Source organism: Mus caroli, unplaced genomic scaffold (assembly GCF_978045245.1).
Source record: "Mus caroli unplaced genomic scaffold, Mus_caroli_1 scaffold_10, whole genome shotgun sequence".
Taxonomy (NCBI): Eukaryota; Metazoa; Chordata; class Mammalia; order Rodentia; family Muridae; genus Mus; species Mus caroli.
In genome coordinates, this window is record NW_028227265.1 from 22500908 (window position 1) to 22514646 (window position 13739).

At 44.2% G+C, this 13739-nt stretch overlaps 1 protein-coding gene across 1 annotated transcript in view; it reads right to left on the reverse strand.

The window, feature by feature from the left end:
* Sntb2 (syntrophin beta 2) overlaps positions 1-13739 on the reverse strand; it is a 79958-nt gene that overhangs the window by 22659 nt on the left and 43560 nt on the right. The window contains exons 2-3 of the mRNA XM_021170744.2: positions 10985-11198; positions 171-381 (exon numbers count right to left, since the gene is read on the reverse strand). Coding sequence (XP_021026403.1) covers positions 171-381; positions 10985-11198 — 425 coding nt within the window. The remainder of the gene's footprint in view (positions 1-170; positions 382-10984; positions 11199-13739) is intronic.

Here is a 13739-nt window from a genome sequence, read left to right on the forward strand (position 1 = left end):
GACATATACACACACACACCACGGAGGGATAGAGATAGGGAAAGAGAAAGGGAGAGAAGGAGGGAGATTATGTAGAGAGGCATATCTATAAGTAGTGCAGCTATATGCCATACGGGAGGTACTTTAACTCTGCGTAGGGATGAGTAAACCTTGTGCTGCCTCCCACCTACCTGCTCTGCCAGCCAGGCAATATGCTTGACTTCCTTGCTGCCTCCCGCTGTACTGGTTGCACCAAGCATGGCATTGAGCTCAGCCAGTACCTGTGGGAGGAGAGCCATTATGTTGGTGTGGATAGCTACGAACCAGGAGTGTGCTGTGGCCGTATCCTTGCAGCGTAAGATCAAGGTGTTCCTGCTATCAGGAGAATGTAGCTCTATCAATCTGTATGGGGAGAGAAAAGAGAAAAATGAGCTAGGCTTGAAGTCATCACACTAACCACAGTTAACATTCTAACTGCAAATCTCGTCTAATATGGTTTTTCTGATAGAGACATTTTAATTCCCCAAAGTCCAATTTCAGAGAAAACCACAAGTGGATGGACAAACAATCAGGACTTACAGCTGAATTTTGATTTACTGGGATGATCACTAGTGGGCCACTTCACTTTCCCTCAACTTCCATGTCAAAGAAACAGAAGTGCTGTCTTCTGGGCACTTCATGTGAGATGTTACGTGTGTGTGTGTGTTTGTGTGTGTAAAAAAGAGTCTCATGCCGGGTGTGGTGGCGCATGCCTTTAATCTCAGCACTCGGGAGGCAGAGGCAGGCGGATTTCTGAGTTCGAGGCCAGCCTGGTCTACAGAGTGAGTTCCAGGACAGCCAGGGCTATACAGAGAAACCCTGTCTCGAAAAACCAAAAAAAAAAAAAAAAAAAAAAAAAAGAGTCTCATGTACTTTAGGCTGGCATCACGTTGCTATATAGCTGAGAATGACCTTGGTGGCCTTCATCCACCAAGCGCTGGGATTACAGATGAACATTACTATACAAAGCTAAAGAACTGATATTTTAAAAATAATAGGAATGCCGGGCATACTCCTTTAATCCTAGAACTTGGGAGGCAGAGGCCAGCCTGGTCTACAGAGTGAATTTCAGGATAGCCAGGGCTGCACAAAGAAATGCTCTCTTGAAAAGCCAATAAATACACATATGTAAATAAGTAAACAAACAAACAAACAAATAATTAGGATCTGGAGAGATTGCTCACTGGTTAAAGAGCACTTGTTGCTCTCCCAAGTGGTTTGAATATCAGCACCCAAATGAGGTGGTTCAAACAACAACAACTGTCTATAACTTCAGCTTCAGGAGATCAGATGTCTCTGTGGTTACCTACATTTATGTGGACAGACACATAGAAAAACACATATATACATTTTTAAAAATTAGGTAATTCTGGCCTGACAATGCATTATTATTTGAAATAATGGGATAATAGCAGAAGAATATTACTTTTATGAGTATCATTCTTTATGAATATTTGGAATTCTATTTATTTATTTACCAGAGACAGAGTCTCACTATGTAGTCCTGGCTGGTTTGAAACTTGCTGTGTAGATCTAGCTGGCCTCACACTCACAGAGATCCCCCTTCTTCTGCCTCCTGAGTGCTGGAATTAAAGACATGTACACTACTATTATTACACTGGTTTAAGTCAACGATAGATCAACAGTTCCAAGGGTGGCCTCCAGGGCTAACATGCATTTAAGCATCCCTATTCTTCTAGTTCCTCAGTGGGACTGGGGACTCAAGCCCAGGTCATTAGGGCTATACATCAAGTATTTTACAAGCCCAGTTATCTTGCTAGTTTATTTTTATTTATTTTGGTTTTTACATTTTCATCTTGTATTAAAAATTGGGGTGGGGGTTGTTGTTTAATTAATCACAGTGTGCGTGTATGTGAGTGCGTGTGTGTCAGCACTGAGTATGGAGGTCAGAGGATAACCTACCTGTAGGTATCATTTTTCTCCTTCCACTATATGAGCCCTAGGGATCAAACTGAGGTTGTCAGGCTTGGTGACAGGCAGCCCTACTTGCTGAGCCATCTAGCTGGCCCTCATTTTTATTTACTTAAGAGAAGATCTCACTATGTAGCCCTGCCTGGCCTGATTAGTGACAATCCTCCTGGATGCTGGTAGGACATATCTGGACCACAATGTTTAGTTCCAAGTATTTCAAGTTGTTATTTTATATGGCAAATGTTTATTCTCATCAAATTATGCTTAGTTTATCCTTTCTTCTAAGATTTATTTCATTTGTATTTATATTTATGGTGTTTTTGGGTACTCAGGGATACCAGAAGAGGGTATCAGATGCTCTGGAACTGAAGTTACAGGCCTGTGCTGGGAACTGAAGTTAGGTCCTCTAAGAGAAGAACAATTACTCTCAAACCCTGAGCCACCTCTCTGGCTTCCAGTCTATCCTTCCTTAAATACATATTAACTGACCCTCTACTAAATGGCAGCTACTATGCTAGTGTTGTAGATACAGTGATATGAACATAGACAAAAAAAAAAAAAAAAATCCAGTCTCTACCCTAATTGAGTCTACAGTCTAACAGGGAAGGCAGAAAATGAATAATTGATGGAACACAGTTATAGGTCACAAAAGGTGTCATTGCTGCTAAAAGATATTTCTGTGGCAGTAGAGGCAACATAGGACTACAGCAGAAGTCTTCACATGTTTGGGGATACTTACCAAGCTGGTTCCCTGTGGTAAGATCGTTTATAAATCTAGTTCCTTCCCTAAGGAAGCTTTGCAAAAACCAAACCTAGGGACGGTTAGACGGTTTAGCAGGTGAGGGCATTTGTTGCTAAGCCTAATGGCTGACTTCAATCTGAAGAACCCACCTGGTGGAAAAACAGACGCCAGCAAGTCGCCATCTGACTTCTACACACACATTGTGGCTTGCTTGAACTCACATAATAAGTTAATTTAAAAATTTAAAGAATAATTCTATAAGCTCAGAGAGCTCACTACAACAAAAACTGGGAAGCTGGAAAAGAGCCAAGGGATTTAGAAAAGTGGTCTTTTAGTCAGTTTAATCATCCTGACACAAAATAGGTTCATCTGCTAAGAAGGAACCCCAATTGAGAAAATATCTCCATGGGCAAGTCTCTAGGGGCATTTTCTTGGGAGACGATTGACGTGGGAGGGTCCAGGCCACTCTGGGCACTGCCACATCCTCGCAGGTGGTCTTGAGTTGCATAAGAAAGCAGGCTGAGCAAGCTTTAGGGAGCAAGCCAGTAAGCTGCATTCATCCATGGTGCCTGCTTCAGTTCCTGCCCTGAGTGACCTTGAAGAAGTATTAAAAAAGTATAGCAAAGTAAAAACAAAATTCAAGGCTTTTGGGCCCAGGCTTGGGAGTGTAGCCTTTGTGGCTTAGTGCTCCAGGTACTGGTCATAAAACAGATAGCGACATTCCTCCACCTACCCGCTTCCTGGGTTCAATTCAAAGAATGGCACCCTGACCATTACTGGAACCTGCAATGCAAATGTGCTATCTTTAGGGGCTCTTAGATTGTTAGGGGCTCTTAGAAACTGTCTTGAGAGATAACCTGACACTTGTGACTTTATACTTCCTTGTGACTCTTAACTGGTATTTTTGGTATTTTCCAACAACACCCTCCCCACCTCCATGAATTGTGGTTTCTTCCTTTAAATACCCCCTTACTCAGCTACTCGGGGCGCCATGGTCCTCTACCCCTGCGTGGTGTATGACCATGGGCCCGAGAACGCTCTCGAATAAAAATCCTCTTGCAGTTGCAGCAAGATCGTTTCTTGTGGGTGATTTTGGGGTGTCGCCTCTCCTGAGTCAGAACGTGAGGGAGTCCTCACGTTGTGGGTCTTTCAACCTCAGTGATGGAAAATGATCTGGAAGGTCTAAAACAGCATAGAGCCTTTCCTCCCCAAACTGTTTTGTTTTTGTTTTTTGCAATAGTGTTTTATCACAACAATAGAATCCTGAACTAAAACAAGAGGGGAAAGCCAAATCCCACTCAGTCTACTTACAATTCCTAAATGTGCAGGGAACTGGGGGCAAGGTTGTCTCAGAAAGTGAGACTCAAAGTATGCACTGCAGAGAGGGGCAGGACTGTGAACTCTATGCCAGCCTGAGCGACTTAGTGAGTTAAAACACCAAAACGAAAACGGGTCTGAACCTCAGTTGAGTGTTTGACCCTAAGGTTCAATTCCCACTACTGTAAAAAACAAAAACAAAACAAGACAAAATCCAAACAGACAAAAAAGTCACCCCCAAATCATAAAGCCTCTAGTCCGGTATGGTTGGAGCCTATGCTGAGACAGCTAAGGCAACACTGCCAGAGATCTGAGGCTAGCCTGGGTTATGCAGCAAACTTGAGGGCAGCTTAGGATACAGTGTGAGACTGTCTCAAACAAACAGAATTCCTCACACTCAGTGACTACATGACCTCATCCTAGCAAAAAGAATCCAAGTATCCTCATTCCCACCAAACAGGTCAGGAGAAGCAGCTCTCAGTTCAGACCCTACATCTCTGGGCTGATCATTCCTGGAAGGGCTTATTTATTTCCACCCCATTACTCTGTTACTGAGGCCAGCCTAACATTCTTTAGACATATGCTGAAGTTCACTGGCAAGAAGCAGGCAAGACATTTCCCTCACTCCTCCTACTGACCTACTTAGCACTAAAGATAGAAATCAGTTCATCCTTCTCTAGGTACAAAATGATCACTTTCTGGAAAAAAGAAATTGACAACAAAAACCCTTCACACCACATACAGCCCCAAGACAGTCTCTCGGGTTGGTTCTTTAATGTAATTATAAGTAATGGGTAAGAGTGAAAATAGATCTGCTATAACAGAAGACTGTGCTAGACACTATGGAGAGAGCTCAGATGATGAATGGGCAGGAAGTTGTTTGGTGGCAGGGTCATCCATACTTATGAAACAAACGAGAAATCTTGAGCTTCTTGGGAAGGGAGTATGGACAAGTTAATTAAGGAAACAATAAGAGTTATAGCTGTCTCATATGAGGCTATGCCAGTGCCTGGCAAATACAGAAGTGGATGCTTACAGTCATCTATAAGATGGAACACAAGGCCCCCAATGGAGAAGCTAGAGAAAGTACCCAAGGAGCTGAAGGGGTCTGCAACCCTATAGGTGGAACAACAATATGAACTACCCAGTACCCCCAGAGCTCGTGTCTCTGCTGCATATGTAGCAGAAGACGGCCTAGTCGGCCATCATTGGGAAGAGAGGCCCCTTGCTCTTGTAAACTTTATATGCCCCAGTACAAGGGAATGCCAGGGCCAAGAATCGGGAGTGGGCGGGTAGGGGAGCCTGGTGTGTGGGGGGTTATAGGGAACTTTCAGGATAGCATTTGAAATGTATATTAAGAAAATATCTAATAAAAAAAATCAAAGAAAAAAAAAGGAACTAATAAGAGGAGCTGGAGAGATGGCTCAGCAGTTAAGAGCACTGATTATTCTTCCAAAGGACCTGGGTTCAATTCCCAGCAACCACATACCTTCTGTAACTTCAAGATTTGATACCCTTACACAGACATACATGCAGACAAAACACTAGTACAGAAAAAAAAATACATTATAAAAAAGGAAATACTATTTTGTTTTCAAAACAGGGTTTCTCTGTATAGCTGTGGCTGTCCTGGAACTCCCTCTGTAGACCAGGCTGAACTTGGAGATCACCCTGCTTCTGCCTCCTGAGTGCTGGGATTAAAGGCATGCACCACCATGCCTGGTAAGAAATACTGACTTGTAAAAAAGAAAAAAAAATTCAAATAGATGAGTTATCTTTGGCCAGGCATTGGTAGCACAGGCCTTTAATCCCAGCACTTGGAAGGCAGAAGCAGGTGGATCTCTGTGAGTTCTAGACCAGCATGCTCTCTATAGAGCTAGTTCTAAGACAGCCAAGGTTACACAGAGGAACCCTGTTTCAAAGAAAACAAAACAAACAAACAAACAAAAAAGAAAATAATAAACTGACAACTAGAACTGAGCCTAGGATCCAGAAAAGTCTGTCTTGTAGTAGCCCTAACTGATAAAAGCAACATAGTAATGCTTGAAATGAGCTGTTTTAAATGAAAATTTTAAATGAGAACCCTGCTAATAGCAAAGGTGGAGGCAGTCTGCCAGTAACTGAGCCCACAGGAGAAATGAGGAGCAGCTACAAGGTTAAAGGTTTTGGACTCCAGTCAAACCACTGAGGAACTCCTGGGAAATTTAATTCTAGCTTCACCAGACAAGTCAAATCAATATTTAGTTAGACAGAAGCATGGGGTTGTAAGCTCAGCCTATATTAATATATCTGCTTGATTATGTCTTTGACATAAATTATGAGTTAAATTTAGTAACAGTCATGTGATCTTTATATGTCACAAATCTCAAGCCTACCTTTTACTAGAAAAAGACAAAATGAAGATGAAGCACTGTGAGGCAGGGCAGAGGACAAGTTTAAAATCGCTACATTCCTACAGGGCACAGCACTGCTTGCTAAGGAATGGCTCATTGCTCTCTCACTGGACGTCATCATTAATTAATTAGTTCTCGAATCTCATGACGCACATCGCGTGATCATTAGAAGCGACTGGCGAGGCAGGAGAAAACAGGGGCAGACAAAGCAGTGAGCCCGGTCTGCTCATTTTCACAACTAAACACCCACCAGCCATACAATCACAGAGCCAAAGCAGAGGGGTAAAATAATGAAAACAGCAGCAGCTTCCTTTTTCATTTTAATGAAGACATTACATAAAAATGCTTGTTGAAGCATAACAAGATTTCACTGCAACCCCTCCTCCTCCCCCTCCCCCGCCAATAGTTAAAACCATTTGCGATGTATCACACTGCCATTAACAACTCTGGCGAGCACACGGAGCAGTGGAAACTCACATTGTTGGCTGCTGTAGATTTTAGCATAAAATGGCACAGTCATTGGAAGAATGCCTGGACATTTCCTTTTTTCAATTTTTTTCTTTTTTTCTTTTTTTTAACGTGTAGGAGTATTTCGCCTCTATATATTTGTTTGTACCGTGTGTGTGTGTGTGTGTGTGTGTGTGTGTGTGTGTGTGTGTGTTGTCCATAGAGTTCAGAAAGTCTGACCCCCTGGGACTGGAGTTACAGACGGCTGTGAGGTGTGTGGGTAATGTGAGGTGTGTAGGTGATGGAGTGAATGGTTCTCTGAAAGAGCAGCCAGTGCTCCTAACTGCTGAACCATCTCTCCAGCTCTGGGGTTTCCTTTTAATGCCAAGAACACACCTGCCATTTATATGTTTGTTTGGTTTGGGTGACAGGGTTTGTCTGGGTAGCCTTGGCTGTCCTGGAACTCACTGTAAAACAGGCTGGCTTCGAACTGCCTGCCTCTGCCTCCCAAGTGCCGGGATTAATTAAAGGCATGTACCACCACCCAGCAGTGTTTTGGGTTTTTGAGGCAAGGTCTCTCTATGTAGCATTGGCTGGCCTAGAACTCACAGAAAGCCACCTGCCTCTGTTTCCAGAGAGCTGGGATTAAAGTGTTAGAATTAAAAGCACATGCTACCATGCCCTGCCTCATCTAAACTTGAAACCGTGATTCCACTCCTCCAAAGTTACCCAAGTCCATGAAAATGCACGGTCAAAGCAGTTGTACAAAACAGTCGTGACAAGTAGCTCTACACTGAAAATCGCTCGGGTGACCATCAAGAAGGGATAGACAGGACTGGAGATATGGCTCAGAGGTTAAGAGCACTGTCTGTTCTTCCAGAAGACCTAGATTTGAGTACCAGCACTCAAATGGAGGTTCACAACCATCTTTAACTCCAGTCTCAGAGGATACACTGACCTCTTATGGCCTCTGTTGGGTACCAGACATGCACGTGGTGAGCAGGTATTCATATAGGTAGAACATTAAATACATTTTTAAAATCACGGATAAAGAACCTGACATGTGTTTTAGGAGGGCATAGATAAATTGAAGAACTAAAGAACTCCAAGTGATTTTATAGATATTACTTCCTTTATCCTTGCTGTATGTGTGGTGTATACACATGTGTGCAATTGTGCATGCTATGGAGGTCTCTCATACTCTCTATTGTCACTGGTCCTGGAGCTTACCGACTGGCTAGACTTGCCAGCCACCACACCTAGGATTCCAGGTACATGATGCCAAACCTGGTTTTTACTTGGGTGCTGGGATCTGAGTTCATGCTTCTGCAACAAAAACTTTATCCACAGAGCTATTTTTCTAGTTTTCCTGGCATGGCTCTAGAAGATACGGCTGAAGAGGTTGTATTTTAATTTTATAGAGAGATACAATTTTAGCCAAGGGAAACTGACAGTACCTCCACAATTTTAAGAATTTACTAGGCCAACTTTATAATGATTTTCTTACCTAATCCTCATAGAATTTTTATTTTACTCAAGAGGAAACAGAGGCATATAGAAAACAAATAGCTTGGCCACAGTTCATGTCTTCTAGGTCTTACAATGGAAGTTTACTTAGGTGGTAGTTTTGTATATTGTTTTATGTGAATTCACACAGGACAGATGCCCGCATCCCAGTAAATAAGCAAAGTTTCTCTAGCGCGTGCTACAGTGCAAGCGTTACCCTCATAGCATAACCTTGTCTTTTCACATTTGTATCTTACAAAGCGATAGTCATATGCAAGTGTATTTCGAGAGAGAGTAGGAACAAACTCCTTTTCAGCAGTAAGACTGAGACTCTTTACCCTAGTCTTGACCACCTGAGCCTGAGTCTCCTACAGCATTCATGGTCAGCATCTGACTGGAGGGAAGGGTGGGACCCCTACCCCCAAATATTATGCAGCATTTGACTTTTGCTAAGTTGAAAGTTCTGGGCTTCATCATAGATAGCATCTTCTCACAATCATTGTCACACTTTGTTCTCAATCGTTCCCTTCCTGAATTACCCTCCCCCTCTACTGTCCCCTTTCCCTCCAGCTGGCTCCCTTTTTGCCCCAACTTAGCCCCCTGTCTGCTTTCCCCTTACATGTAATTCGTTGCCATTTTCTATCTCATTGAAGATCATGTTCCCTTCTCATAATCCCTGTCCTAGTTTTCACACATATAGATAGTCTGCTATAATTTTAGCACTTCCCAATTGCTCTCTACACTTGGTTCAAATCCATCATCAAACGTTTCCAGTACATGGGGCGATAGAGGTGGGTGGCTCAGTGGATAGGCTAAGAGCACTTGTTGCTTGTGTAGAGGACCCAGGCTCAATCTCATTACCCACATGGTTTCTCACAAATGTCTCCAGTTCCAGGGGGATCCGGTGCCCTCTTCTGACTTCTGTGGGCAATAAGTATTTATGTGGTGTACAGACATACACGTAGGCAAATTATTCACACACATAAAGTAAACAAATAGTTTTGTTGTTGTTAATTTTGGGTTTTGGTTTTTTGTTTTGTTTTTTTTTTTTTGTTTGTTTTTGAGACAGGGTTTCTCTGTGTAGCCATGGCTGTCCTGGAACTCAGAGCTCTACCTGCCTCTGCCTCCTGAAAGCTGGGAATAAAGGCGTGCACCTCAACTAGCAGGCTTCTGTAGAAAATCTTTCCAGCATATAAATTAATCACAGAGGGTGCAGTGTGCTGCTGTGTCCTGACAGATGTCTTGATAATAAAGGTAGCAGACTCTCAGCAATCTCTTCACTCTTCCTTCTTTCCCTGTCCCACAGCCCCAGAAATCTTACACTGTGCTCTTCAAGCAGCATCAGCAACAACACAAGCATCTATCTCAGAAGTGGTTTATAATGGAAGGACTTAGCATTTCTATCCTCTTTGCACTGAATGAATTAATGCTTTTTGCCCCTTTGTGTTTTTTTTCTGAAACTAGTTTATTCAGTTATAATATTCTAATCTGGACTCACTATGTAGCCCAAGCTGGCCTTACATTCACAGAGATTTCCCTGTTGCAGCCTCCCAGGAGCTGGGGTTATAGGTGAGAGCTACAACTGCCTCAGTTATGACACCTTAAGCTACACTTTTTTGGAATGAAAAATGGCTCAAGGTTAAGAGCACGTGATGTTCTTGCAAAGGACCTAAGTTTGGTTTCCAGCACCCATGTTGGGCAGCTCACAACTGCCTGTAACTCCAGTTTTGGCCTGTGTAGGCACCCCCACATATAACATATATTCACATAAATATACATATTCATGTATTAAAATTTTTTAAAGTCTTTAACATAACCTACAATTTTGTGATACTATGTAAAATACTCCAAACACAAGTTTTAATCATATTAGCCTTATATGCTCAAGGTCATTCAGGTTCTGCCTACAACCCCCTCCCACCAAAAAAAAGAACTTCCTACAGTGTAGCTTTGGCTGGTCTGGAACTCACTATGTAGACCAATCTGTCCTTGAACTCAGATATCTGTCTCCTTAGCACAAATTTCAAATTTTGAAATTACTGGCATGTGAGACTATGCCTGACAAGAAAAGCCTGGCAGCAGTTTCTTGCTGTGTCCCATGGTCTAGCCTATTTTGCTTAGATACTTTAGTGCATTCAGATCAGAGAAGACCGTAAGACTGAAAGCAGATTATACAAAGCCTATCTTTAGATCTTTGAACAAGTTTTTTTTTTTTTTTTTTTAAAGCCATACCAGTTTGCCAAATCTCTGGCCTAACACTGAGTCAACCCATACTTTTACACAAAGTTAATGAAATCAAAGTCACCCTAGAACACAAATAGCTATAGAACAAGAATAAAAGTTATAAATTACTCCATTCATTGCTTGCATTTTAAAGAAGACAGGGAGGTCAGAAACTCGTACTTGTCAGTCATTTGCCGATTGATATCCCAGATCTACAATGGGGACTCTGAATTGCAACATTACTCACAATTTTAAAATTTCCTTATAAAGACAATGGGAGGCTGGGCAGGGAGATGGTGGGTTTGAGGCCATCGTGGGCTCCAACAATAAAGACAGATCTCTGATCTCAGAACAGGAGGAGGCACTGAGGCTGAGAGTGGTGCTCTTGAAGGTACGTATGGCTCACCTGTTCTCCAGATCTGGCATGCTCAGGTTTCGAGCAGCAAAGCACATTTTGAGAGGGATGACCTTCCTGTCCTTGGTGGTGTTCTGATGCTTTGGAGAGCCAGAGTCTTCACTGCCACTAAAGCTTGGAGACTGGGGAGAGGCGCCTTCCCACGGCAGATCTGATACTAACGATGGTTTCTTGATATATGGTGTTACTTCTCGGATGAATTTGACTATGAAAAACAAATTAAAGGAGGTTAGTATTTTTGTTTCTGATCAAATAAAAGCCAAGATATTTATATACATGTGCTAGATGGTGGTGGTGCATAGTTTTAATCCCAGCATTGAGGAGGCAGAATTTGAGGCCAGCCTGTTCTATAGAATGAGTTCCAGGACAGCCAGAGCTACACAGTGAGACCCTGTCTTGAAAAACAAAACAAAACTATTCACATACAAGCAACATCTAGAGCAAAGTGAAAAGCAAAGTTCAAATGCTATCAAAGCCCTTGAGCTTGACCCACACCAAGGGGACACACCTCAAAGCTTCCTCCCACTGAAACCCTCATAACAGTCTGAATCTCTTATACATGAGAGCCTTTCAAATGTCAGAAAACATGCATCTCTTTCTTCCCTATACTAAGCAAGTATTTCAGCTCAATTGATACAAGGCTTGGCCCTGGCCTAAATGAGCACTCCACCTGGATGGGGCAGAGGGAGATGGATAAACATTATTACTGTGGTAAAAATAATGTGTCGAAGTATATACAAGCACAAAGCCAACTCAACTGATCCCCTTGTGCTTTCAAAATAATCTATTCCAATTAAAATCTCTTTTGAATATGTAATATGGTTTATCATCCCTTATCTAGTTGCTTGCCAGCAGAAGCCTTACAGATTTTGAAGTATCCATATGTACATGGAGATAAATGGAAAGATGAGCAGGAAATTCATTTTCATATAAACAGTGCACATATGCTTGAAGGCAACTTAGGCAAGAGCGTCCTCATTTGGACTGCTCTATTAGGTCAGAGATGGAACTTTCCACTTGTCTCATGTATGTGCTTGAAAAGCTTCAGGTTTGAGGTTTTTGAAAGAGGTAAAATTGATACACAGATTCACATAAAACAAAACCCAGAAGAACTGGATGTCTCTAATGACAACTGTTGTGTGATCTCGCAGAGGTACTAGATATGCTAAGCACAATGTAAGAACAACACATTTATCTGTTTATCCACCCATTTCACAGGGTGGTAGTGTATTATGCTTACTGCACACTACTTTATTCTTTAGTAATGCTGACAGCAGCCAGTCAGTCATTATCTACCTTCTCCTCTACCTTCTCCCCAACCACACCAGCCAACGATGGGGTTTTATGAACATCCAACACTTCTGCCACGCAATGAAGACACGGGAAAAGGACAGGAAACACAAGAGTGGCTCTAGGCACACGTGCACACTCTAGGCGCACGTGCACACTCTAGGCGCACGTGCACACTCTAGGCGCACGTGCACACTCAGGCACACGTGCACACTCTAGGCACACGTGCACACTCAGGCACACGTGCACACTCTAGGCGCACGTGCACACTCAGGCACACGTGCACACTCTAGGCGCACGTGCACACTCTAGGCGCACGTGCACACTCTAGGCGCACGTGCACACTCAGGCACACGTGCACACTCAGGCACACGTGCACACTCTAGGCACACGTGCACACTCAGGCACACGTGCACACTCTAGGCGCACGTGCACACTCTAGGCGCACGTGCACACTCTAGGCGCACGTGCACACTCTAGGCGCACGTGCACACTCTAGGCGCACGTGCACACTCAGGCACACGTGCACACTCTAGGCACACGTGCACACTCAGGCACACGTGCACACTCTAGGCGCACGTGCACACTCAGGCGCACGTGCACACTCTAGGCGCACGTGCACACTCAGGCACACGTGCACACTCTAGGCGCACGTGCACACTCTAGGCGCACGTGCACACTCTAGGCACACGTGCACACTCTAGGCGCACGTGCACACTCTAGGCGCACGTGCACACTCAGGCACACGTGCACACTCAGGCACACGTGCACACTCTAGGCACACGTGCACACTCAGGCACACGTGCACACTCTAGGCACACGTGCACACTCAGGCACACGTGCACACTCTAGGCGCACGTGCACACTCAGGCACACGTGCACACTCTAGGCGCACGTGCACACTCAGGCACACGTGCACACTCTAGGCACACGTGCACACTCTAGGCGCACGTGCACACTCTAGGCGCACGTGCACACTCAGGCACACGTGCACACTCTAGGCACACGTGCACACTCAGGCACACATGCACACTCAGGCACACGTGCACACTCTAGGCACACGTGCACACTCAGGCACACGTGCACACTCTAGGCGCACGTGCACACTCTAGGCGCACGTGCACACTCTAGGCGCACGTGCACACTCTAGGCGCACGTGCACACTCTAGGCGCACGTGCACACTCAGGCGCACGTGCACACTCAGGCGCACGTGCACACTCTAGGCACACGTGCACACTCAGGCACACGTGCACACTCTAGGCACACGTGCACACTCAGGCACACGTGCACACTCTAGGCACACGTGCACACTCAGGCACACGTGCACACTCTAGGCGCACGTGCACACTCAGGCACACGTGCACACTCTAGGCACACGTGCACACTCTAGGCGCACGTGCACACTCTAGGCGCACGTGCACACTCAGGCACACGTGCACACTCTAGGCACACGTG